The sequence below is a fragment of the Bos taurus genome, chromosome 11 (assembly GCF_002263795.3).
Source record: "Bos taurus isolate L1 Dominette 01449 registration number 42190680 breed Hereford chromosome 11, ARS-UCD2.0, whole genome shotgun sequence".
NCBI classification, from domain to species: Eukaryota; Metazoa; Chordata; class Mammalia; order Artiodactyla; family Bovidae; genus Bos; species Bos taurus.
The window spans coordinates 103,690,722-103,716,807 of NC_037338.1; the positions used below are offsets into that span (position 1 = coordinate 103,690,722).

The 26,086-nt window shown below is 60.5% G+C and overlaps 1 protein-coding gene across 1 annotated transcript; it reads right to left on the bottom strand.

The window, feature by feature from the left end:
• Positions 1–581: 581 nt before the first annotated feature.
• QSOX2 (quiescin sulfhydryl oxidase 2) lies at positions 582–25,530 on the bottom strand. The gene is made up of 12 exons (XM_002691616.5): positions 25,174–25,530; positions 16,322–16,422; positions 14,893–14,941; positions 14,264–14,369; positions 14,039–14,129; positions 13,153–13,298; positions 11,835–11,969; positions 11,467–11,596; positions 9,152–9,274; positions 8,089–8,239; positions 4,782–4,970; positions 582–2,871 (listed from the first exon to the last, which is right to left on the bottom strand). Exons 1-12 carry the CDS (start codon positions 25,505–25,507, stop codon positions 2,327–2,329), a joined length of 2,100 nt encoding a protein of 699 aa, XP_002691662.2. The 5' UTR covers positions 25,508–25,530; the 3' UTR covers positions 582–2,326.
• Between the last annotated feature and the right edge of the window lie 556 nt (positions 25,531–26,086).

Genomic DNA, 26,086 nt, shown 5'->3' on the forward strand with positions numbered 1-26,086 from the left:
GGGTGGGTGGGTGGAGGCGCTGTCCGCGGTGCTGAAGGAGGCGCGGCCGCCCACCTCCCCCGACTGAGCCTGCTGCCCAGCTGGAAAGGCGAATTGACAGAAACTTTAGCCAGGACTCCCCCAAGCTACACTGGCCACTGGAGACCTCTCCACCACAAAACAAGGTGTGGGAGGCGGTAGAAAGAATCAACAGTTCAGCGCCGGGGGCACTAAGCAGGTGCAGGGGCAAAGCTGAGGGGAGGGGCTGCTGGGCACTCTGGTCTGCGGGTCCTCAAGGTTCCCTGGAACTGGCGCCTGCGGTACCTGTGAGCAGGATTCCCAGGCACCTCAGTCGCCATCCCCTCCCTCTTCCCCTCTGCGGGAGAGGGGCTGTGGTCCCGCTCTCCCTCAGTCCAGCTTGGCCTTGAGAAGATTAACTATTGGGGACTTCCCGTCTTTCACCTTCTGCCTATCCCTGAGCTGTCTTCCAAAGAGTTTCTGATTCAATACTGGACATTGTGAAATTTCAGAGGTCCAGTCCATACACCCTTGCCAGACACCCCATCACTGGTAGAGCTAGTTTTACTTCTAAACAATTACAATTTTTTCAAATATCGGATTTCTTTATTTTTAAAATGTGCACATTAGAGTTTACTTAAATACAAAATGTTTATTTTTCTTGCAGGTAAGAAATTTCAGTGACACTTCCACGTCAATTAGCTTCTTTTTAATCCAAATCCTTCCATTAAAAATAAATATACATTTAAATTATTCAACTATCATATTTATTAGTCTCAATACTTACAACTTTAGAAAACGGAACTTAACCCTTGCCTTAAGGGAGCGTCCAGCTCTGAGCAGCGACGGGACACAGTGCCGCGGCCACCCTGACCTGCCGCCCCTCAACCTGGAATATTGTCAGGAACCCTGAACGCCGATGTCGCCCGTCACTGGGTTCTGTCAGGTACACAAGACCGCCCACCCACAGCACCGTCCCAACTCTTGCTGTTGGGAAAATGTACTTAGGGGAGAAAACGACATTTGGCGCAAACCAAAGGCAGTTTAATTAATGGTTCTGAGCATATTCCTTTGGGCTGTGTGTACACTGGCCCAGTTTTCAAGTTGAAAAGAAACAATAGGTGTCTTCAGTAACCCAGGCACACAGCTCAGCCACTAAGACAAGCCCGTGGCTTTTAAAACACAAAGGCTTCCAAGGATTAAAAAGTGTCCAACAGAAGAAAGCTCTCGGCAGAGAAGGGGAGCGTTCCCTGCCCAGAGGCCTCGGGTCACACCTCCCACTGAAGGGGACCACAGAGCTGAAGGCAGTTGTCCGAGGAGTCGGCCACCCCTCTTCCCCAAACTGTCAAACGGTCAGGGTGCTCACTAAACACAGGAACCGGAGTGCAGAACAGGCGTGGTGGGAGACACCGTGACACCCACCAGTGTCACACGCACACACCCACTCACACTCAAAGGGAATGCTCCCTGCTGTGGTCATTTCTGTTTAGTTTACATTTTCAGAGGCAAATTTACTTCTAAGCTTTTTGGGTTTTAATAATGTGTTAAAACCATTCAATATTAGACAATTAAATCATCAAAGCCTGGGAGCCTGTGGTGAAACAGCTCCAGAAAATGAAGCTTGGCCAAGACCACAGTCTGCCCCGCCGCGGGCCACCATCTCCCTCCCACTGACAGCAGGGCTCTCGCGGGGACTTGTATGTGCCAGGGGATGACCGCACAGGATGAGGGTGCCTCCGGAGGCCCCAGAGAGCACCCCCTGCCACAGTGGGGCTCAGCGCTCTGGGTCCGCGTGGTGGACAGACTAGGACCCCCTTACAGCCTCGTGTCACCAGGCTGGCCAACAAAGACAGCGCCCCCGAAGGGCCCGCCTCCCCTCCACACCCCCCACACTCGGGGCTTCCCTTCCCTGGTCCTGAGCGGCCTCGGCGCCCCAGAGACCACCAGCATCTGAGAGGCGCAAACGCAGGGAATCGCTGAGCCCGGCTCCACAGAGCCGCAGAGGGTGGCGGGCAGTGGGCCCCGGCGGCTGGGGGAGGGTGTGGGCTTTTCTCCCCGACTCCCAGAGCGAGGCCCTGCAGTCAAGGAACTTGAGGTGAAAGCGGGTGCAAAGTCCTGTTCCGGGGCTTGGCCACCCACTTCCGTTTTCAGACCTGGAAGAGTGAAGTCTTTTTGCTCTAGGATCTGTAGGGGACACATCTGGGCCACGCAGGCGGGGAGCGGAAGGACCCCTCGAGGGGCCGCCAGGTCCGGAGTGTGGACAACGTCCCTGATCTGAAGAGCACAAGCGGCAGCCCCGCTGGAGGCGGCTCCGCAGTCTCGCCACGTCCTACACGGAAGGATGGTGGTGCTTGACTTTCCACCGCTTGGAGCGCACGCGGAAGAAGAAGTACATGACCATGAGGAAGAGGGACGAGGCCACGTAGAGCACCACGCAGAGGCTCATGTCCAGGCTGGAGAAGCCCATGCCCAGGAAGGCCGCGGCTGCCTCGGCGCCCCGGCGGCCCTCGCCCCCCGCCCGGCTCCCGAGCAGCAGGTCCAGGCCTGGCTGCGACCTCTCAGACAGGTGAGCCCGGGGGGGCAGCAGGCTGGGCGGACGCAGGCTCTCGGCACCGTGGTCTGCGGGGGGCTGCTCTGGGGGAGCCTGGCTGCCCTCCTGCTTCTCGCCCGGGGCCGGGGCGCCTTCGCCGGGGCCCCCCAGGTCCGCGGAGTGTGTGTCCACAAGGTTGTCCCTGCCGTAGTGCTGCTTCAGGAAGAGCAGCACCTGGCCCTCGTTCCAGGTCCCCAGGCCCTTGATCTCCTCGTGGCAGGCTGGGCAGAGGTCTGGGCTGGGCCACGGCACCTTTGGGAACTTGGGGTCCTCACTCGGATGCCCTAGAGGAGGAGGAGGGCCGCGGTGAAGAGATCTTCCGGCCGCCTGTCCCGCACCCTGGGGGCCTTGCCCGCCTCCCCCTTCGCCCACCACCCTGTCCCTCCCACCCTACCCTGCACAGCCGCCCACTTCCCTGAAGCACTTGCAGCACAGGAAGTGTCCTCATGTGGGCACTGCCACTCCCCTAGCCAGACCCTGCCCCAAACACCCAGAAGGGGCTGGGCGAGTGCCCGGCTCAGCGCCCTTGACCTTGGCCCGTGACGAGGTGCGGTCCTCCCTTCCCTAAGGTGCCCCATGGGTACAAAGACCTCCAAGAGGACCCTCTCCTACACCTTCCCTCTGGCTCACTCGCTCCCTTGTTCAGCACACACGCGGGCAGAGCACGGCCTGGGCCATCAGCCGTTGTTTGGGGGCGAGACCTGGAGGCAGAGCCGGGCGGCCCCGCACGCACAGCTGCGCTTATGAGCCTCCGGTTCCCTTTCACTCGCAGTGCAGTGGCGGCCCTGGAGGCAGAGCCGGGCGGCCCCGCACGCACAGCTGCGCTTATGAGCCTCCGGTTCCCTTTCACTCGCAGTGCAGTGGCGGCCCTGGAGGCAGAGCCGGGCGGCCCCGCACGCACAGCCGCACTTATGAGCCCCCGCTTCCCTTTCGCTCGCAACGCAGTGACGGCCCTGGACCCCGGGGCTCCCACAGGCCCAGGGGGCAGCAAGTATGCCCCATGGACTCCCAGGATTCCCTGACCTGACCGGGCACGCCTTGCCACCCAGTCCTTCTGGACACACACGTCAAGGAGCCACTTCGTTAGTGGGGTGCTCAGGACAGGCTGCGCTGGGCAGCAGCCACAGGGCCATGAGGGCCTCACGGCCCGGGCGCTCCCCTTTGGGGTCTGGAAACACACCCCCCAAGACAGAGAGGGGCTGCTAGAGCGTGTTCCACAGAACCACACAGACCTCACCCCAGAGGCGGGACGGAGGGGCTGGGGGACACACAGAGTCACAGGAGCGACCCCATCTCAGGCCGCCTTCACACAGCACTGCACACGGCACACTGAGCCTGCTCAGGGCAGCTTGGCTGGGGCCTCGCCGACTGCGCCAGGGCTGAGCGCTGCCACGACGGGGTCACGACGAGGCCCCTGTGAGGGAGGGGGGCGGGGACAGCCGGGGCAGGAGGGCCCTGACGCCCTGGACGTGGAGCCGTCAGAACCAGGGCCATGGCGGACGGGCCTCCACCTACAGCCGTGGGCGAGGCACGACTCCCACGTGACCGGACCCGCAGCCCCTCAGCCCCACGTCCAGAAAAACCAATTTTCTTTAGTGCTTTAGTTGTAATATGTTTTTATAATACAGTGGATTAAATAAAAACCAACAGTTGAGTGGCATTTTCTATTCATCTCTATTAAGACTTATTTCTCGGCGGATTACATTTAAGCCTAATTTTAATCTGCCAGTGATTTAGGAACAGTTTGAGTTACTTAACTCTGAGAAAATATGTGCGCCCCAGTTTTTCTTCAAACAAAACCACTCTGAGGAGTTTGGTCTAAGATCTGAGGGCAGATTTTAATGACACTAAAATCCCTTGTTGACAATGAACTGTATTCCCAGTCTCCCACCACTGCGTTTACTGGGGGCCTAGTGGGCTCCCCAAGGCAAGGGCACGTCCACGTCCACACAGCTGGGAGCCCTGCAGTGCGAGAGCGTCTGGGAAGCCGGGGACGGGAGCTGGGGACGGGAGCTGGGGACGGGAGCTGGGGACGGGAGCTGGGGACGGCTGTGGCCTGCCAGCCGCTGGCAAGGTCACTAGGAGACTGACACCTGATCCCACAGACGGCCCGGCCGTGGCCCCACGGGCAGGCAGCCCCCGCCGCCCACACCAGGCCCCGCGCAGGCTGGGCCACCCAGTGGCTTCTGCTCACCTGCCAAGCGGCTGTTGACCAGGTTATGCTTCTTCCAAAGCCAGAGAATCGCTTGGTCCGGGGTTTTCACGGAATCTATTGATTCTTTAGCCATTTCCTCAAAATGCTCGCCGCATTCCTTACACCCGAAGAAGACGTGGACATACCTCCTGATGGTCTGCAGCACAGCCTGCGGGTCGTCCTCGAGACCTGTGGAGGGACCAAGGCACCCGACGGTGGCCAGCACCTCAGGGTCAGCAGAGCTGTCAGGGGAGCCGGGACGAGTGAGTGCCTGACGTGGGCCGCGGGCCAGCCCCCAGGGAGAAACTGGCTCCTTCCCAGGTGTCCATGGCCACCAGACGCCGCTGCTCACCCTCTTGACACTGCACCAAACGTGCACACCCCATGGGCAGGCGGCCGCCTGTGTCCAGCTGCTGGACCTGCTCCAAGGCCCATGCTGGTCCCCAGGGAACAAGCCAGAAGCCTGGAGCGGCCACGTCCACCAGGACCCCCAGCCCCAAGACCAGCCCAGAGGCCAGGGTCTATGTCCCGTGTGCCATCCCTCCTGCCCTACAAGCAGCCCCCAAGGCTGGGCCTGCGCCGGGGCGGCTACTCATTCAAAATCTCGTTTGTTTTGCTTTGAAATCCTTGCTAGATGCAAGCCCGAGTGTGGACATGGCCTCAGAAGTGCCTCCAGGCGTGACTCCAGCCCCGGTCTTTGTGGCCAGTCTTTCCCGGATGGGTCAGCAGCGGCCGGGCTCCAGGCAGCGGGCCTCCAGGCAGCAGGCCAGTGTAGGCCTGCCCTCATTCAAACAGCCCGAGCCTCTCGGTGTGAGGAAACCCTCTTATCTACCAGCCGCACAGACGGCGTTCGCCCATGTGTCAATAGACCCTAATGGGACCCGGTGCCTGCGTAAAGGCCCTGGGGATGGGGGCAGTCCATCTGAAGAAAACAACCCCACAACATCAGGGTGCAGCACGCACCGTGCTGAACGGACGAGCCCAAGGAGCCCCGGGCGGTGGCCGCAGGGCGGGACCAGAGTCCTGTCCAGACAACTAACGCGGGGGATTGAGTGCACACAAGAGACCGTGAGATTAAAACAGATTAGACGTCAGCATTAGAAGAAAGGCAGCAAAATAACGGGGGGTGGGGGGTGGGGGGGTGGGGAGATGCAGTTACGGAGACTGAATCATCTTAACAGCAGGCCTTCAGGAGCCCTCTCTCCCCACGGCCGGCAGGAGCCGGGGAGCCAGCCTGCCGGGAGAGGCCCCAGGGGCATCAGCCTGGCAGGTCCTGTGCGTCCCTAAGAGAAGGCCCCAAGCAGCACGTGGCCACCGCCTGGCGCCGTGTTCCTGTGGGCAGCGGGGGCGCCCAGCGCGAGGCCACCCACGCGGGCTGAGGACTCACTGTGGCCGGGCTGCACTCCCAGCCGTGAGCCCTGGGCCGACATCTGCCGTGCCTGGCGGGTAATCCTCCCCGCCTCGTCCCCACCGAACCTCTGCACACTCGGGCCGCCCTAATCTTTAAAGTGGACAAGAACCATAAACCCTACCTGGGGCGGATTAGAGGCGCGGCAGGCTTTTTAGTCGATGGGGTTTAAGCGTGCAATAAGGAGAGGAAAAACCTTCCAAGACATAATCCGGGTCTCAGTCTGACCCAATTCTTTCGGCGGGAGACAGACTCCTCGGATATTGCTTCCATTTACACCGACCGAGGGGACGGATGCCCGAGGTCTCTCGGGCTGTGTGCCTGTCCCCGGCCGCCCACAGGCCATGGGCAGCGGCCCCGCGGTGTTTTTGCAGAGCGTCCTGGCTGCTGGCCTCCCTCTTGGTCACCACCTCCGTGTCCTCTGCGGAGTGTCCCCCGTCAGCACGAGGTCCGGGCAGCGGAGGCTCCAGGGCCCTGGCCAGCGCCCGCCCGCAGCACTAAGCCTCTGAGCTCACCTGCTGTTTGGAGCCCCAGGTTCCTCCTGAACGCACCCAACACGTTCTTCTGTGTGATTCTCAAGAGAAGCCATGGTTTAAAGCACCTCCCCACCCCCAGCCCCGGGGCGTAGACGTCCAACGCCCCCTGGAAGTGAGGAGGGGCAGGGATGCCTTAAGAGGTCGTGGGCCCCCTTGCTGTGCCCGACAGGTGGGCCATGTCCCCCCAGCCCGGGCCGGGGGTGTCTGAACCACAGGCTGTGGCGGAAGTGACACCCAGGCCCTGAAGCCCCTCCTTGGCCCCCAGGGGAGCTGTACTGCCCGGGGCCCCAGCTTCCGAGTCTAGAGCACTCAGCTCCCACCCGCTCAGCAGGCCCACAGGTGACCTGTCCCAAGATCTGAGGCCCAGAACCTGGAGCAAAAACCTGGTGCTGGGCTCAAGCCATAGCATTTGGGGTCTGTCTGTTACACAGCAAAGGGGAACTCTAAAATAATTTTACAATCTTACTGGAAAGAATATTGACCATGTGGATCCAAGGACTCCACTCTGACTCAATACAGATGTCAGTGATGATTAAAGAACGAAACCACAAGATAAGCAGACACCCCAAGGCTGCCAGGGCCCTGCGCCAACTGTGGCACACACACCACACGGTCCAGAGAGGATCCAGAGGCCCAGCACGCTGTTAGTGACCCGAGGGCGCAGCGCGGCCCCACCTCCTGCCGCCCTGTCTGAGTCACCCCTGCCCCTCGTGGGCCTGGGAGCTTCCTTCTAATGAACCAACACGGCGGAGGTGACAGACAGGCCCCCAAGGGCTCCGGGACAGCCACTGCCCGTGGGCAGGCTGCACGGCGAGGGACAGCCGCCACCCACGCAGGGCGCGAGCCTGGGGAGGGCATCCAGCCCTCCATCATCCCCCGCCAGCCCTGAGAGGAGACCCCAGCCCTGGCTGGTACCCTGCCCTCAGGCTCTGGGGGACCTGAGACGGAAGACCCTGGCCAGGGCACACCGGAGCGCCTGCCCACAGATGCTGTGTGTACGAAGTGCGCACTGCTCCAGGCGACCTGTTATAAATAAGACACCACACACCTCCCCAAACGGGTCTCACACTCCTTAAAGCCCAAAAAAAAAAAAAAAGAGGCGCCGACACCGAGAGGCGTTCCTGGCCAGCACACGCCCAGCCCCGAGACGCACAGCCCGTGGGTCAGCCAGGCCCCAGCCTCCAGGGCAGATGGACGGGCCGCGTGTGGGTGCCTCCCGCGCTGGGGCAGGGGCTGAGCAGGGCTCCTGAAAAGACACACGCCTCCGTCCTCCTCGGCACAGACCCGGGCACCCGAGGGCCCAGCACCCTCTGCAGGCAGCATGGTGCCCATGCAGGTGACCCAGGGCAGGGGGGCTGCTCACCTGTGCCATCCAGGGCCTTTGGGTGGGTCCCGGCTCCAACAGTCAGAGTGTGGAACAGTTTCCAGAGAGAACACGAGTAGCCCCTCAGCTCCGGTCGGCTTCCTTGACATCCAACCCACTTTATGTGATTAGTGAGAAATATCCCAGAAATCTGGGCAGAGAGGGGTGTGGAGAGAAGGAGAGATACTGAATTGTTAAAATTAACAATTGCTGGTGACTGTCCTGTCTCAACTGCATGGTGGTTACACAGGGAGTATCTGTCTGAAAACTTTATCAACTACGAGTACGGTTAAATCCAGGAACAAACCGGAGAAAAAAGTCTCTATTTTACTGACTTCTCAGAACATGGAGCCGTGGCCCACTGTTTCATCTTTGGGAGAAGGGAAGCATCCACCTGGGCCGTGATGAACCAGCAAGAGGAAGCATGCAGGACGCCCGCCATTGTTTCAGGTTAGAATTAGTTGTAATGAGATTTACAGAAGACTAATAATGATAATAAAGGAATTCAATTGTCAGACAATTCTCAGCCAGAACAAACAGGATCTTCACTTAACGAGCAGCGAGCTGATGGGCCTGAGCCTGTAACAGCCCATGAGTGCAGGCTGCAAACGGCCCCTCAGGCCCTGCAGGCGACACAGAGGCCTGGCCCCGGGGCCATGCTCCTGCTCTCAGCCACCTTCCGGTCACTCGGCCTGGGGCCCATGGAGGGGAGGCCAGGCCAGACACTGGCACCTGTCAGGCGGCCAGAGCAGACCCCAGGGAGCCCACACCCTGGGCCTGCGGCTGCAGCGGCCAGGCAGCTCAACCAGGGCATCCCTGCCGGACATGTTGTCTTTATTTACTCCTTTTCCAGGTGTGAGATCTAGATGAGTTTACTAAAAATTGAAAGAGAAACCCTAGCGCTGCCTCCCTGCGGAAACCCCTCATCGTCTCAGTCAGCTGATCCAGACCCTGGCCTGGGGAGCAACGGGAGGTCGTCATGGAAACCAGGACTGCAGACCAGGGACACAGGGGCGGCGAGGGGCTCCCAGGCAGACTTCCCTCTACAAAGGGGCCACCTCACCCGCATCTTGTTGTTGACCAGGTCAAGCACGGCATCGTAGGGGATCCTGTCCAGTGGAAGGCTGGCCAGCCACTCCTGCAGCATCTCCAGCAGCTTCCTGACTGGCGGTCGTCCGGGGAAGAGCTGGGCAGGAAGGACCACGCTCAGGGACTGTTCAGAGAGCACGCCCCATGGCAGGCATGGCCTCCCAGGGGCCGAGACCAGGCCTGCCCCGACCTGGCCTGCCCCAACCTGACCCACCGGCTGCCCGAGAACCAGGTGGGAGTCTCTCCAGAACACAGACAAGGCGGCCTGGGGGCTGCACCTCCCCTTTCTCCAGCCCCACCACTGCCCTCACACCTGACGACAGGCCCACGGCCACCCAGGACCTCATTCGTCACGCTGCCAAGGGCTCGGGGGGCCTCTCCGAAATCACTGCCGACTCGCTCAGTCCGCGTGCCTCAGCGTAACTTACACCCATCCGCTGCTCCCCTCACTCCCTGCCACCACCAGCAGCCCCCAACCCCCCACCGGCTCTGCCCTTGGACTGGAGAGGTACGCACACTCGAGGCTTCCGTGCAAACAAGTGCCACCCGCTGCTCAGCTGCACATGGACACTCAGGCCATGCTGGCGGCACCACGGCGCCAGGGAAGCCTCGAGCAAGGAGCCCGCAGCTGTCCTGTGAGGACCTTCGCTCAGATGCTGCCAATTACACGTGCAAATTAAGGGCCGACGCTGCCCTAACGACAGCGTTGGGACCAAAAACGCCCCGTCTTCAGCTCTGCCAAGTCTGGGTTTTTCCTCCATCGGTTATAGAGCATCAGTATCAACTGACCAGCATTTCAAGTTAAGTAAACTTCAGAAAGTTGTTAAGAATAAGCTATGCTAATCTTATAGGCCATGCGTGCCCTCCAGCCTGACACCAGAAAAGACGAGGACAAAGAACTCATGTGCAGAGCGAGACCCCCATCTTGACACGCTAATAGCTGGGCAGCCAGGGGGGCACTTTCTCAAAGGAACGAGAACGGCGCGAGAGCTCTGACCTCTGAGGTCATGTGGGGGGAGAACCGTCTCGACAGTCTCCATTTATTCATTTGCAACACACCATGTAGCTTTCTATTCCCTTAAACATAAGTTCTAGCTCTTTACTTTTTTAAACGACCTTACTAAGTAAACTCTGACCAGCCAAATTATCGCTTAGGAGCTACTGTGTCAGCAGGGCTTCCCAGGTGGCGCCACTGCTAAAGAATCCACCTGCCAATGCAGGAGACGCAAGAGACACGAGTCTGATCCCTGGGTGGGGAAGATCCCCTGGAGGAGGAAATGGCAACCCACTCCAGTATCTTGCCTGGAGAATCCCGTGGGCAGAGGGCCCTGGCGGGCTGCGGTTCTTGGGGTCGCAGAGCTGGATGCAACTGAGCGTGTGTGCATGCATGTGTTGGGGCTGCACACTTGGCAACAGGAATCATTTCAAACTAAGTCTCCTTATCTCTCAGGCAATAATAAACAGTATCTCAGATCTTGTCAGATCACATCAGAGGCTATAGAGAGTGGCCTCTGGAAGCAGATTCCTCCCGAGGCAGTGCAGGATCAAAGGTGACCAACAGGTGGGCGCGACCCAAGGGCCTGGGCTCTCTCTGAGGTCGGAGAGCAGAGGGCCACAGCAGGGCTGCCGGGCCAGCAGAACAGGGTGCAGATTCTCCCTAGGGGGCAGGGACACCCGACTGCCTGAACCTGTGCCCACAGACCACGGGCCCGGACTCTTAGCTCGGGAACTCAGAGTTCTCAGCAGGAAATGGATGCCGCCCGACAGCTCCTCACTTCTAGACCCGAGCAAGCACAAAGCCACCCCTGCCCCACCTACTACTAAAGGTGGGCATGCCAACCTGGCCCACCCCCAGGGCCCACCCAATGCACCGGCCACAGGCGTCTCCTCCCTGTAAACCCACCACCCTCCATCTCCACCGACCCCCAGACACACAGGCCTCCCGCCCACTCCCTGCTCCCCTCGTGCTCCCTTCTCATCCTGCTGCCTGCCGCCCACTCACATCTGGCCTGGCATGGCCCCCTTCAGACCACACTGAGCCCTTTAGACCACCAAGCCCTTCAGACCACACCAAGCCCTTTACACCACTGAGCCCTTTAGAACACACCGAGCCACACTCCCGCACAATCCCCTCCTCTCTGCTCCACACGCCCCCACCCGGCGCTCGTCTCCAGCACCCTACACAGGGACTCCACCTGAGCAGGACTCTTGTCCCTGCCACGTGCGTCCCCAGGCACACCCGGCTCCCTGTGGCCAGGGGGCCCTGCCCCAAGTCAGACGCCCACGCACCTTGGCCAGGACAGTGATGAAGTCCTTGAGCGTCTTTAGCTCGGCGCCGGCCAGGGACCTGTGTGCTGCAAGCTCCACTCTCAGGAGGTGGTGCAGCCCTGACTCCAGGTCGGCCGTGTACAGCTTTGACCTGGGAGCGAGCACTGCCAGGTCAGGGGAACCCACCCCTCTCTCTAGAAACCCCCTGTTCCTGAGCCCAACCCCACCCAGAGGGACGCCCCCAGGACACCCCACCAGCAGACAACAGGGAGAATCCCCAAGAGGCCAGCAGGCGGGCGGTGGGCTTCTGAACGAGCCACCCAGAGGAGCCCTGGGCCCGGACCCCTACCCACGGCCGCTCCCGCAGCTTCCTGGGGAAGAACACTCGCCTGTCAAAGTCCCTCCAGACCACGGCTTCCGAGCTCTCGTCTCTGCTGGGTCTCCCAGGAAGGGAACCTGGTTTCTTCCTCACTCCCGGCAGTGACCTCAGGTAAGAGGAGAAAAACGACCGGAGGGGCTTCCCACTGCAAGAGGGGGGGCAGGCGCAGGCTCAAGCCGGCTCCAGGGCCTGGCCCATCGGGAGGTGTCTCAGGGCAAGAGGATCAGAGCAGCCCCCTGCCCCTCGAGGGTGATGTGGTCCACTCAGACCAGTCATTCTCTGAGCATTTACTGCAGATATTTGAGGCAGGAGGCGGGCAGAATGGTGACAAAGCCCGGGCCTGAGGGAGCTGCCCAACCTGGGACCATAAGACAAATCCAGAAACAGCACCGACCTACAGGTGTGAAAGCACTAGGCTTCATTCCTGTTTGCTGGAGAGGTTAGGATGGCCCGGACAGTTGGTATGAGCACCTGCCAGGATCAGTTTTGTCCAAACCTGTGGGTTTTGACCTCAGACCCTCTGCCTGCAGGCTGCCAGCTCCACTCGGGGCGTCTGGGGTCCGGCAGCGAGGGGCTCCCAAGCACAGCGGTGCAACCCATCTGCTGTGGGACTCCACCCTCCCGAGGTGGCTCAGGGGTCACCCGAAGGGTCCAGAGCCTGTTTTCATTCCCAAAGGGAAGGTATAGCAGCTATCGCTAAAACCATTGTCTTTTCATTCTGAGGTTACAGAGACACTTTTAATGTAAAACACGTGTTTTTCCTTGAAGTGAGATGGCAGTGTATTCAGGGGTGTATTCAGAGGAGGTCTGCTGAGCTGGGTGCCCAGCTCTGCAAGCCCCAGAGACCTCTTTGCTTACCCTGAATTCCATTGTTTTTTAGAAAATACCAGACAGCCCAGGAACCACACATGCCTGAGGCTCCTGGGTAGGGTGCCCTCAGTGCCCCAGTGAACGTCTTGGGGCGGGGGAGGCGCTGTCCACATGGTGACTCACCAAGCGCTCCGTGGACGCAGGTGGGGCTGGCCCTGGCCACTGGCTGTGGCTGGGACCTGGCAGGCAGCTCAAGTTCCAGGAGGCACCCCTCTCACCCATTATGCCCTCCCAGCCTCGACTCAACTCACTTCCTTTCCAGCTGAGCCTGTCTCACGGTGCACGGGCCCCACTGCAGAGGCCAGCGGCATCCTGCTGCTTCTGTGGGTCTCACAAGGCGACCGCCACGTGTGGGGCCAGAGCCGGTCCCCTCGCTTTCTATTCTGGAGACCAGGTGGTGAGTCCCCCCAGACCAGTGAGTGCCCACGCAGTGCGGGAGGGCAGCAGATGCTACTTACACGGTGACTGGTCCGTGCGACCCGTTCGGGTAGATCAGGTAGCAGGAGGGAAGGGAGGGCACGCCGAGCTTCTGCAGGAAGGCTGTGTCGGAACCCAGCGCCCGCCTCACCTCGATGCTCTCGTATGGAATCAGGTCCAAGATCACCTGGGCGATGAGACGGCACGTCACCTTCTTGGTGGGTGGCGGGGTCCACAGGAAACGCCACGCTGACGAGCGTGCCTTCTTACAGAAACTAACAGCCTCTCAGCTCAGCTGCTCCCTAAGGCCGACCGCCACTGACACCCCTGTTGTGTTGCACGTTCAGGCCCCCGGGGCTGCAAGGGCAGGAAGAGCAGCAGCTGTGCAGACCCTGAGAGGGGTCAGAACTGTGCTCCCCACACCCCCTCCAAAGCCCACCCCATCAGACGGGGCCGGTCACCCCCAGGCGAGTGGGGGCCACGCCCCAGCCTCCCCTCCACCCACAGGGCTTGCTTTGGGAGGCTGACAGCACCCCTCCCGGTCAGCCAGCTGAAGGGCACTGGATTTGCCAAAGTTGGGAGTCCAGAATACAGCAGAGAGAGTCTGGACCATAACGCCTACTGGACAGAGGACACCCTCAGGGACGCTGTGTGTCCCGGGGACCACGTCCGCCGTGAGCCCACCTGGCCCCCCAGGGGAGGCGGCGGCAGGCGGGAGTTGCTTCTGTCTCCTCTGGGAGGCAGCCCCCCAACCCGTCCCAACGGTCTTCTCTGTAAACGAGCCTTCTCTAGTGAGTCTGCTGAATAACACATGGGCAATTCCGAGAATTAATGAGTGCAGAACACACACTCCAAGAGCTGAGGCGGAAGTCGCTACTGTCACGGAGTCTGACCGCAGCGCCGACACGAGACGGGTGCAGACAGTACCTCGCGTCCGACGTAGGAGCTGTCATCTTCCAACAGCACAGCCACGTACCGGTCACCTCGCTTGTCGATGAGTGAAAGGACGTCACTGGGCCTTTTAAGAAGACAGAGCCTTTTAGTGTCTTCAAGGCCATCGCATACCAGTGCCCACATCACTCAATGCACGTCTCTACTCTACAAAATTAAATTCAACTTGAAACGTGCTGCCTTTTCCACAGAAGCACACACCTGATGGGGTCCAAGGACGGGCAGGCGGGGGGCCGATTGCCGTCTGTGTGGTTCTGCAGGAAGTTGATCATGGTCCGCCTCACTGTCTGCAGTTCTCGGTCGGGCCCTGTGGGGAGGACCCCCGTCACAGGCGAGTCGGCCCTGCCGAGCGCCCACCCCATCCCAGGGCCCCCAGGGCGCGAGGCACACACGGTGGAGTCATGCACAGACCACCTCACGGGACCAGCGTGGGAACTGCTGAGCTCCAGCGCCCCCGGCGTGGAGCCAGGCCACAGGCACATGTCCATCCACAGCAAGCTCAGAGGCAGGCCGAACGACCTCACCTGTGGGCTCCGGGGCAGGGGGCAGGGGGTCACTCACAAAAATTCACTGCGGTGCCCTTGTGACGCGTGCACTTTTCCAAACTTTTGTTTTCAAAAACGTTTACTTAAAAAAAATTTAACCACTGTATTTGCCAAAAGCAAACATTCTTGCTGAAACTGTGGCTGTTTAACCCTTCCGGGGAAGAAAGGACCGACAGCCTCAAGGCGAACCTGCCGAAGCGGGGGAGGGCAGGCCCGCCCAGCCCTCGGCGCGCTGTGAGGGACGCAGGAGTCTAGGAGAGTGGAGGACGACGTGTGTGTCCTTACCTTTAAAGTTTTCTCCAGTTGTGAAGTCCTTTGTAAACGCTTTAAAATACTGAGGGGAGAAAACCAACAGACACAAGTAAGGAGCGGCCCTGCCCGGCGCCTGTGCAACGTCTCATCTTCAAGCAACAAGACGGCCGTCACGGCTGAGAGCTTCACTCTCACTGCGCCAGGAACTTCACGCTGACTGATGATGAAACCACGCTTCTACGGGCCTCTGTGCAAGGCAGTGTTTCTTCCAGACTCACGAGGGCTGCTCAGTACCAACCAGACCCGGGCACACAGGGGTTCTGCCCCGACAGGGCTGGGACCCCGACAGGACCCCCGCGGCTGGCACTGCCCCCACAGGCTCATGGTGCGCCAGTGCACAGACTCCCGGGAGGAAGACAGGCTCTGCGACAGGGGTCTTCCGGCAGAGGACAAGCATTGTACGTGAACATTAAAAACCTTCTTCACTGAAAGACTCAGTGAAGACAATGGAGAAAGTGACGGCTGGGGTGACGACACCCCCCTCTCACAGCTGGACGAAGGGGCGTGATGAAGACACACGGGGCTTGTACACCAGCCCGGAGAACACAGGTGGGACAGCGGTAGATGGGCCAGGACCGAACAGAGGCCACGCCCTGGCCCCCATCAGCACTGCACGCCAGGGCTGGGCCCCAGCCACACCCAGCGTGTGGGGGTCCCAGCAGCATCCTGTTAGCTGAGGGGGGGCCCCCGAACACGCAGCACAGCACCCTGTGGGGAAAGCCGAGACACAACAGGCAAACCCAATAGGAAGGCGCTGAGCGGACCCAAGCCTGGAACTGCGCTCCAGGGGAGGGCGCCTTGGTGGGCAGGGCCCAGCCAGAGACGGACACACGAGGTCACCAGGTCAGCATGACGGGGAGAAGCAGCTGGCGCTGTGCACACAGGGCGCGGGTTCAGGGCTGAGAGGAAGGGGGCCCCCAAGCTTCCCAGAGGCCACCTCCAAAGGCACGGCCTCCCTCCTCAGATGCGCTCCAGTGAGGCGAGGGGCCACACACACAGGCACACGTGTGCACGCACACACAGGCGCACACACACACACACACACAGAGCTGGGTGCACTGCTCAGGTTCCAGTCGCCCCCTAGCGGGAGAGATGGGGACAGGCTGGTCTGCAGGGCGGCCACGGCTACTGGCACAGCTGGCAGGCACCAGACCCCCACCCCTGGGCAAGGCACCTGCGGGCCCCGCCTCACTTGGGCACGCGCTCTCAGGGCAGCGCCGGCCACTCCCGTGCCTGCAGGCCTCGCTGGGTGTGAGCAGGCAAGTGCACAGTCCCAGTGTGACCCTGCAATCCAACGGGGTGCAATGAGAGGTGACCCCTGCACACAGAAGCCCCTGAGCTGGGAGACGCCCTCCCCAAGCCCCCAGGCCGTGCGAGCGGCTGGTGGAGGCGCGGCGCTCACCCGGAAGGTGGGGTAGAAGTGGATGTCGTAGGCGCGGCACACCTCCTGGTTCTTCTCCTCCGCACAGTCCAGGGCGGCGACGCGGATGGCAGCCGCCCAGTCTGAAAAGCAGGAGCAAGACTGTTAGAGGGGCCCCGTCCTGGCGAGGACCGGGGGAGCTGAGCCCTGGAGACCCCAAGCGCAGCTCACACGGGCGAGGGTAAGGATGGGGGGTCACCTTCAGTCGCCAGCTTCAGAGGAAGGGTCTCCCCAACACCCCCAGGTGAGGGTCTCTCTTTGGAAGACCTGCTCCCTTCTCCGGGACAGTAAGAGTCCCAAACCTTCGCTGGCTCCTCGGCGGGCTTGGGGACAGCCTGCAGGGGAAGCAGGAGGGCTGGCGGTCGGGCACACACAGGGCAGCAGAGCAGTGCCCGAGCAGGACGAGCCCAAGGGGCCGGGCCGGGCCGAGCCCTGCTCACCGCGTCCTGCGGTCAGGTGACTTCTGAGGGGGAACCTGTGACTGTCCGTCCCTGAGCTGTGGTGAGTTCTGACAGACACCACCAGTCTAAAGCACTCACTTGGCTACAAGTCATGGCAAATGAGTTTTCTCTGAGTGCTGCTTAAGACTAAGACTTCAGAGTTACAGTAAAGACAGGCCAGGAAGGAGAGAGGCCAGCCTAAGTACTACACGGACACCAAGGCTTGTATACATCGGCAACTCATGATTGCTTTTGTTCCATCTAATGTTACACTTATGCTTACAAATACGTGCCTTCTTCCTCTGCAACTGTAAAAAGTATGTACTGATATTAACATAAAGCAAAAGATCAAGTGAAAAACACACAAGACACACAGCTCCACCTTTCACGACCGATGACAGAACAGTGCTCCACTTAAGTGGCCGCAGTGAAGCCGGCTCATCCTGAAGGCGTTTGAAAGGATGGAAGAAATCACAGAGCCCTCCTGAACCACAGGTCACGTCTTTCTGGAATCTCAAATTACAAGGAACTAAGGAAGAACAGTCAACGCTCTCGTCCCATCGGTGAGGCCGGAGCGCAGATGCGGGCAGGACGCACGGCCTCGGGTCGCTGCGCCCCACCCAGCGGCCGACTGTGAGCAGGGAGCCCTGTCCTCTCCACTCGGCGCCTGTCCATCCCGCCAGAGCGTCTCACTTCTGCAACCTCCTCCCAGCTCACAAACACAGGGAATCAAGGCTTACTGAGAATTTCCATGACAAGCTTTTGCTCCATCTTTAAAAAAAAAAAAAGGCTGTTCCAGGACGAGAGAGAGAGGAGACGGAACACGGCTCCAGGAGCTGACACCACGCACACGCGGAGCCGGGCCCAGGCAGAGAGAGACGGGAGACACTCAGAGCCGCTCACGACGGTGCCGCTTTCTCGTGGGACTTGGCCCCACGTTCTTGTTTTTCAGGCTTTTCTCAATAAGCATGCGCTACTTACGAAATGTAGAACACGGAGCCTCAGGGTGCTTGTGGGGAGCGTGTGCTCCACGTCTGTGCACCATGGGGCCCGCGGCCTGCTCTGCTTGTGCCTCCCTGGACTCCGGGGCAGAAGGCCACAGAGCGCCCATCGGGGCTGCCAGGCGCACTGGCTGCCAGGCAGAGAAGGCCCCAGGCCCGGGCGCGGCCCTCCTGACTCCAGAGGGCACTGGCTTCACCCGGGCTCTGGTTCAAGAGCCCCCGACCGCGAAGGAGCACTGCAGGCTCCAGGGGCTCGCCCCGCCGTCCCGGGCTCAGCCTGCAGGCCTGTGAGGGGGTGACCACGACCTCCAAACCGCCCCCGGGGGCCTGGCCCCCACCCCAGCCCCCCAGCCGGAGTCCCCCCACGACGCGCGCCGCTCTAGCACAGGACAGACCCCTCGGGCGGACACTCCACTGGCCTGGGCTCAGCCGCCTTCCTCTTCAGGGTCACGAGGCCACCCCAGCCAGGCGCCCCTCCTGAAATGCAACCGACCCCCAGGCCCAGCCCTCCTCCCGGGGTGAGGAGGGGAGGGACAGCCTGGCTTCGGGAACCGCCGGGTCCTGGCCACAGATGCCCTGGGCAGAGCAGCAGAAATGGGCGACGCTTGGTACCAGCTTTGCTTTTCCAGCCTCCCAAACTCCTTCAAGTATCCCAGGCACCCAGTAGGTGGGCCCTGCCCTTAAAAATAGGGTACACCTGCCAGTGGCTTCAAAAAGAAAGGCCTTGGCTTTCCCCAGGTTTTTAACCACCTGCTTATTCCCAGGGTAACAGTGAAAAGTTGAGGTGTCCCCTGAAATAGCAGCAGGGCCCCAGCATCAGTCCGACTGCGCTGAAACGCTCTGTGTTTAAGAAAAACTTACGCTGGACTGATCTTTCCTGGGACATCTCTAGTAAATGAAACACTTCGTAAATTTACAAGTGTGAGGGTTCCCTGCACCGAGTCCTTCCTAAGTCAGCATCAGGGTGTAATTTTCAAAAAGCCAAGAGCATGACTCATCACTGCAGAAGGAGGAGTCACACACGCCTTTGACCTGCTTACTGATGGACCCGGCTGGGGTGAGAGAGGACCGAGCCCACGGCCAGCAGGACTAGCCCTCCAGGACAGAGCTGGCCGACGTTGGAGGGCAAGAAGCCCTCGGGTTCCCTTTCCTGCTGCACAGAAGCGCTCTGCGTCGCTCCCCAGTGAGGTCTGTGAGTTCACTGCAGCCTGGGTCCGAGCCCTTAACTAATGGTCATGAAGCGAAAGTCAACATAGGCACAGCCCTGGGGACTCAGCTTGGGGAGCCTGGGGAGCAGGCCCGTGTGGTACTGAGAGGACACGAGCCCCACCTCGGCTCAAGTTTCAAATGTGTCCTAACAGGAGAATGAGAAGAAAACGAGCCCCCGGGCGGTGACCGGCCAGGGGCAGTCACGTCAGTGCCCTGGAAGGCAGCACGACTGTGAGGTTAGGGCCGGCTGCCGCGTCCCCGGAGCCCAGACGGCTCGGGGTCAACCTGGCCCGGTCATCGGCCCCAGGGCGCAAGCCAGCCGGAGGGCTGTCCCTCCTGCTCACAAGCTGACACCAGCTTCTCAACGGCCGATGGTCCCGGAAAGCCAGCGCCCCCACACCCCTCAGAGCCCGCCCGCCCCACCGAAGCGAGACGGGGTGCTTCCCCTCCCCACAAGCACCCCCACTGGCCAGCGAGTCTCTGGGCCTCAGTCCTGCAGGGAGCAGCCGGGGACACTCCACAGAGAGACCAGGCTAAGGGGCCTCTGCTGGAAGCCACTCCTGCAGCTCGTGTGGCCGTCGGGGCTGGGCCCTCTGGACACGGCACCTGCTGGCCCTCCACGTGGCGGGCCCCTCGCCCAGCGGCCCTGCCGGGCGCCAACCCCAGCGTCCCACTCACCTTCCTAGGACCTGCCCCCACGTCCAGCTGTTCACACCGCTGGCACTCCTGCGCCTTGTCTGTCCTCCCCTCTGAAGGACGGGGTCCACGCGGACAGGGAACGCACGCAGAGAGTGTTCTGAGACGCACACAGGTCACCGCAAGCTGGCGGGGACAGGACAGCTCCTGCTGGGCCAAGGACTCTGGGGTCCGCACGTGTGCACCCCATCCAGGCGGCGGCCCGGGGCAGGGCCAGGTGCCCGGCCTGCTGACGCCTCACGTGGTCCTTGACCACCTTTGAAAGAGGCCGCCTGTGCAGCGCAGGAAGGAGGCAGATGAGGGAGATTTCAGTGACGGGGGCACCAACAGCCACCACAGGCATCCCGGCAGATGGGCGGCTTTCACAGCAGCACAAAAGGGAGCCGGTCTGTTTTATCAGGGAGAATGCAAACCGTTTCAAAGGGTGAGCTTCAGGGTCTGCGCTCATTCAGCTGGTGCCCTCCCCTCCTCCTGCCTCTCCCACCTGTCGGGACTCCACACACAAAGGAGGGAAGCGCCCTCAACTGAATGCAAATCGCCTGCTTTCAGGACTAGGCCCGCGCCAGCCACCCCCAGCTGCCAGCCGGGCAGGGGGCCTCCACAGGGAGCAGCGGTGAGCTCCGGGCCACTCCTCACTTCCGCTCACAAGCCCATCTATTTTTAACTAAGCATGTCTACACAGAGAACTACAATTTATCTCAAGTTTCCTTGTCAAGTAACTATATTATTTATCCTCACAGGATTAAACTTCCCACCATTACTTGGCAAGTTCTAATAGAACGTCTATACAAGTCACACTTATGGTAAAGCATCCATCACTTGAAGAAAACGGTTACAGTTCAGATTAATTAACCCCTCGGGTTTCAGAGAACCCCGCCCCTCGCTTCCTTGCGGCCTCCTGGTCCTCTCACCCTTGGGAGGGAGGGCCGGCCATCAGGGTGAGGCGGCCACGCTGGCTCCCATGCTGGCGCCACTGGAGGGCGCTCTGGCCCCCGGGAGGCCCCTCCAGGCAGAGCAAAGGGCCTTTCAGGCAAGCTCCAAGTTCAGGACGCACAGGCCCAGGCAGAGAGGAAGCCTCGTGCTAAGGAGCGCGCCTTCTCCAGCAGCCCCCAGAGCAGCCTGGAGTCACGCTCTGCGTCAGCCTCCGGGGGCAGAGGGCCGCGACTGTTTCAGGGCTGTCTCATCCCTGTGCTTGCACGCAGGTGTGTTTGCACGCAGGTGTGCTTAAGCTAGCACTGTCTGTGGTCTCGCAGGCCTTGCGGCACGCACAGTGTAACAGCACACGTGGGAGTGCTGGCCGGCTCTGTGGGCTGGGGCGGGGGCGCGCAGCACAGGCCGCGGGCGGGAACCGCCCTGAGATCAGGGTCCCCCGGCCGCCCGTGAAGCCAGCAACATTCGCCAGCAGGGCTCCTCTGCTCAGTGTCCCAAGGGGCACGCGGCGGCGCCGTCCCTCTGGGTCCGGCTGCAGTGAAGCCTGGGTCTCACAGACAAATCTCAGTGCGGCAGAGCCCCCGTGGGGGGACATGCCCCCGCCCACCTGCCTCTCCAGGGTCCAGGTGGGGTCCTGCTCCATCAGCACCCTGCCCCCTTCAGCCCCCCGGCTTCTCCCAGAGGACAGGGAGCGGCTGTGGGGACCATCAGCTGGTCTAGTTCACGTGCATGAAGCCTGCAGCCATGCGAATGAGGAGACTAGCTGGTGACTGAGATGGGTGGGAGGCAAGCAGGGGCCTGGCCAGCCCTGGATGCACCAGGCGCGTGCCACGGGGCCCTGGCACCCACGGCCTGCCACTCGACGGCGTGGCCACATGGGTGTTGTGCGGTGGTGCTGCCTGCCAGGTCCTGCTTTCGTCTGAGTCTCTCATCAAGAATTCTGGGGGTGGGCTTCTCTGGTGCCTCAGTGGTAAAGAATGTGCCTGCTTGGAGACATGGGTTTGACCCCTGATCCAGGAAGATCTCACAGGCCATGGAGCAACTCAGCCTGTGCACAACTACTGAGCCTGCGCTCGAGGGCCAGTGCTCTGCAACGAGAGAAGCCGCTGCAGTCAGGAGCCCGAGCACTGCGACCAGAGAGAAGCCTGCACAGCAACAAAGACGCAGGGTAGCCAGAAATAAACAAACAAAATTACATTAAAAAAAGAACGATCTTGTATAAAAAAAAACCATTCTGGGGCCAATGACAGAACACCTTCCCCTGTGCCCCCAAGACGGAGCGGAGGAGACACGGGAGACAGACGCCCAGGACCCGGCAGCCCCGACGGGCACTTCGGGCCTTGAGGAAGTCTCCGTGGCTGTCTTGAAGGCATCTCCAGGTGGCAGCTGCCCACCCCCACCAGGTGTCTCAGTTCTCACCTCAAAAGGAGGTGGCGCAGAGACTGCGCTAACATCACAGCTCCGGGCAAGAGGATTTTCAGGGGCACAGCAGGGTTTGTTTTGTGAAGGACTTAGAAGTGACAGGCCTAAGCCAGATCTACACAAACGCTGGAAGGACGTTTGGCTGCACCCACAGTACCTCTTTTGTTTGTTAAGCCACCTTCATAGAAGGAAAAACAATTATTTTCAAAATCTTAAAAATGTCAGCAAAGAGCTCAAGTTCAATCCAAATCTTTTAGGAAAACAAAGGTGCCCCGACGCTGTGTACAGAGAGGGCCCGCCAAGGGGAGGAGCCCCGGCCCCCTGCAGACCCCTGCCCACTCTGAGCAAGTGGAGGAGGCCACTCAGGAGGCGCTGGAGCGGGGGGCAGCAGGCGCTCCTCCAGCTCAGTGACCAGCCCCAGCCAGCAACCTCAAGTCAGGGAGCCGGGGCTGTACTGTAAGCAGCCACCTTCTAGAAGCCATGCTGCTGTCGAGAGTGGCAGTGGAGGGTAGAGTAGCTGAGTGGGCTGGACAGGGCATTTCAAGAGGGGAGGGAAGAGGCATCTGACGGGCCCAGGCCAAGGTCTGCGTGCCCCAGGGGCTCACTGAACCCCCTGTTCACAAAAGGCTGACTGGGCCTGAAGCCGTGAGAGTGGAACAATGACTGCGCGCAGACTGGACTGTGTGGGCGCTGGGCACCCCCGCCCCTGCGGGAGGGCCCCTGGCAGAAGCAAGGCGCTGGGCGGAGGGGCTGTACTAGCCTCCTCATCGAGGGTGTGGGCAGTTCTTCTCAACACGCTCCTCAGGGACTTCACAGAGACGAGGCACGGGAAGGACCCTGGGTCAGTCAGGCGGGAGCCCAGGATCCGAGTAGCAGGTTCCCCTAGCGGAGCGTTCTTATGTGCAGACAGCCATGGCGGGGGGTGGGGGGTGGGGTCCCTGCACCGCCTCGAGCCTCAGGCCCTCTCCTGCAGGTGCCTGGCGTGGTCAGTGGCCTCAAGACAGGGATCCTCCACCTCTGGGGCTTACGCTGACAGGCCAGGCCTCACGCCCAGAGTTTCTGCTTCCGCCTGCCCAGCCTGGGCCCACAAGGTCTCCAGGTTAGCTCTCTCTGGGGACCTGACGTGGACACTGCGCAGTGCCCAGGCTCTGCCTCCGGTCAGAGCTCGTGCTCAGGGAGCCCCGGCAGCCCAGCTCTCAGGACCCCGTCCTCCCCCCGTCTTTGGAGCCACAGCTGTTTTTCACTCTCAGTCACATCTCCTTTTGTCTCAGGCCTGCTCTTCCTGCCTTCACTTGCAGAACGCCCAACTTGGCGTGCGTGCTAAGTTGCTTCAGTCGTGTCTGACTCTGCGACCCTAGGGACCATTGCCCTCCAGGCTCCTCTGTCCAAGGGATTCTCCAGGCAAGAATACTGGACTGGGCTGTCATGCCCTCTTCCAGGGGATCTTCCCCACCCAGGGACTGAGCGTTTCTTACACCTCCTGCACTGGCAGGCAGGTTCTTTACCACGAGTGCCCCCTGGGAAACCCCCAACTCTCTTAAGATAATCTTCTTTAGCCAACAGTTAGGCTAATCACATCACTAGGTAATAGATTTTACTACCAGATTGGCCAAAAGGTGTGTCTGGGAACATACAGAGAAACCTGAATGAACTTTTTCAGCAACCAATAGTTTCTGTTTCAAAAATAACTTCCCTTCTGAGTTGCAGGGACAATGCCCAAGGCTCCTCACATGCTGGCTGAACCATGCAATGGTTTGCAATATTCAAATCCTACTGACAACTTCTGTATTTCACACACTAAGCTGAAAAAAATCAAAATGTGCAAAACAAGTGATGACAGCGTCTTGCCAGAGCGACGAGCGTGAAAATTGCCGTATCTGTTGCTGCCTCCCAAAGACAAAAGAAAACTGCCAAGTCCTCTTATTATTAAAAGTACTTGCTTGATGGCACAGCAAAGGCTTAAAGGACACCTATTATGGAGCAGACCGTCCATTTCACGAAGTCTCTGACTTCAGTTCTGACCAGCGGCGAAGGCTCAAGAAAACACTAGATCAAAGAACAGACGCTTTACAATCAAGAAGTCCCAATACCTTGAGGCAAGAGAAGCCGCTAAAGATAATCACAATCACATACAAAAGCCCGATTTAGACTTTTTTTTTTAAGTTTCCTTACGAATCTGTCTAGATATGAGAAAATCCCAACAGGGTTGGCTGTAAAACTGCAATTCAGGAAAAGAGCCCATTTGTTACTCTCTTGCCCTCTGAAATATATAATTAGAGGTCAGCTCAGCCTCAGCAAAGTCCTGCCAAACCCTGCTCTTGTTGGGGACAGGCCCCCACTTCAGAGCAATTCGTGTTCTCTTCTGAAGCGCTGCCAGCTTGTAGGAAGACTGCTGCAAAACCCTTAAACGGCTACAACTGTGCAATGTACAGCACGCCAAGAACTTAGTGGCTGATTAGCAATTCGCACCGGGATGAGAAAGTGCCAAGCGTCAATAAAGTGTGGGAACGTGACCAGAAGTCTGGTGGGTGTCAGATTGGTCCAAGGCTGCGTGACCACGCACAAGGAACCAACCAATGAAATGCGGGAAGGTCTTTTTCTGCTTCCACAGAGAAGTCTCCAGCACAGCTGGACCTCTTTGAGTAGCCACCATATATGCTCAGCTCTCCAAACCAAAGGAGAATGAAGAACGACCTACAGGGAAAGCAGCCCGGGACAGGAACGGGAGCCTCAAAGAACCGGGATTCCAGGCAGCCGGGTGGAGTTACTGAGGACGAGATGAACGTCAGGACACAGCTAGGATAAAGACCTGGGGCGGAGGTGGTTGCTGAAGCTTTCAGAGACTCAACAAGAGGGTCTGGAGGGCTGGACAAACGAGGAAGGCCTCTGTGTCCCCAGCTGAGCGAGGGCGGTGGCGGGAGAGGGGTTCCTGTCATCCTGACTTGACAGCCGACTTCCCAGATCTCCACTGGGGCGGGGGGCGTCATACGAGGGATGAACCCAGGGTGCAGGCCAGCGGCCGCCGAGGCGGAGCACCTCCAGAGGGCCAGGGGATAGGGACCTGAGGAGAGAATCCGGGGGTCGTAGGCTGCAGGCCAGAGACCGCGGTCGGGCCCCCGCGCCAGGCGCGCCTCACCTCTCACGTCTGCGGCCAGGGCCCGCCAGGTGGGCGCGTAGCCGATGCAGTGGCCGCACCACGAGGAGTAGAACTGCACGAGCCACGCGGCCGAGCTGTTGGCGGTGGCCCCGCGCACGCTGCCGCTGTCCAGCACCCACACGGCGTCCTCGCCCGCGCGGTACAGCCGCGCCGCGCCGCCCGCGCCCGGCCCTGCCGCCGCCGCCAGCAGCACGAGCAGCGGGGGCAGCCTCGCGGGCCGCGCCGAGGGCGGGCGCCGGGTTCGGGCCGCCGCCGCCGCCGCCGGAGCTCCCGGGCTGCGCGCTGCCGACGCCGCCGTCCTGGCCGCCGCCATGTTGGGAGTGCCGCGCCGCGCCTGACCTTTCACCCTGGCAACCGCCGTCACGAGCGCCGCGCGCGCCGGGCCCCGCCTCCAGCGCCCCGCCCCGCCCCCATCCCTGGCGGCCGGGTCCCGCCCCCGCGCGTCTCGGCCCCGCCTTCCAGGCGCCCCTCGGCCTCGGACCCCAAGCTCCAGGCTCTGCCCCGCCCCGCCATGGCCATGCCCTCGACCCCGCCCATCGAGGCCAGGCTCCGCCCATTCACGTCCGCCTCCGAGACACAGGCTCCGCCCCCCTCGCGCCCCCGCCCCCACCCTCACTGGCTGCTAAGACACCTCTCAAACCGCCCGTCGCCCCACCCCGTTCCGGGTTAGGGTCGCCAGATTTAGCAAATGAAGGTACAGGAAGCACTGTTAAATGTGAATTTCAGATAAGCAGCGAGGTGTTTTTAAGTCTAAATATGTATCATACCTGGAATGCAAATTTAATGAGACTCATTTAGACTAAAAACGCTTCGCTGTTCAACTGAAATTCGCATTTTACTGGGCTTCCTGTGTTAAATCTGGCAACCCTACCTGGGGCTTCGGAGGATCTGC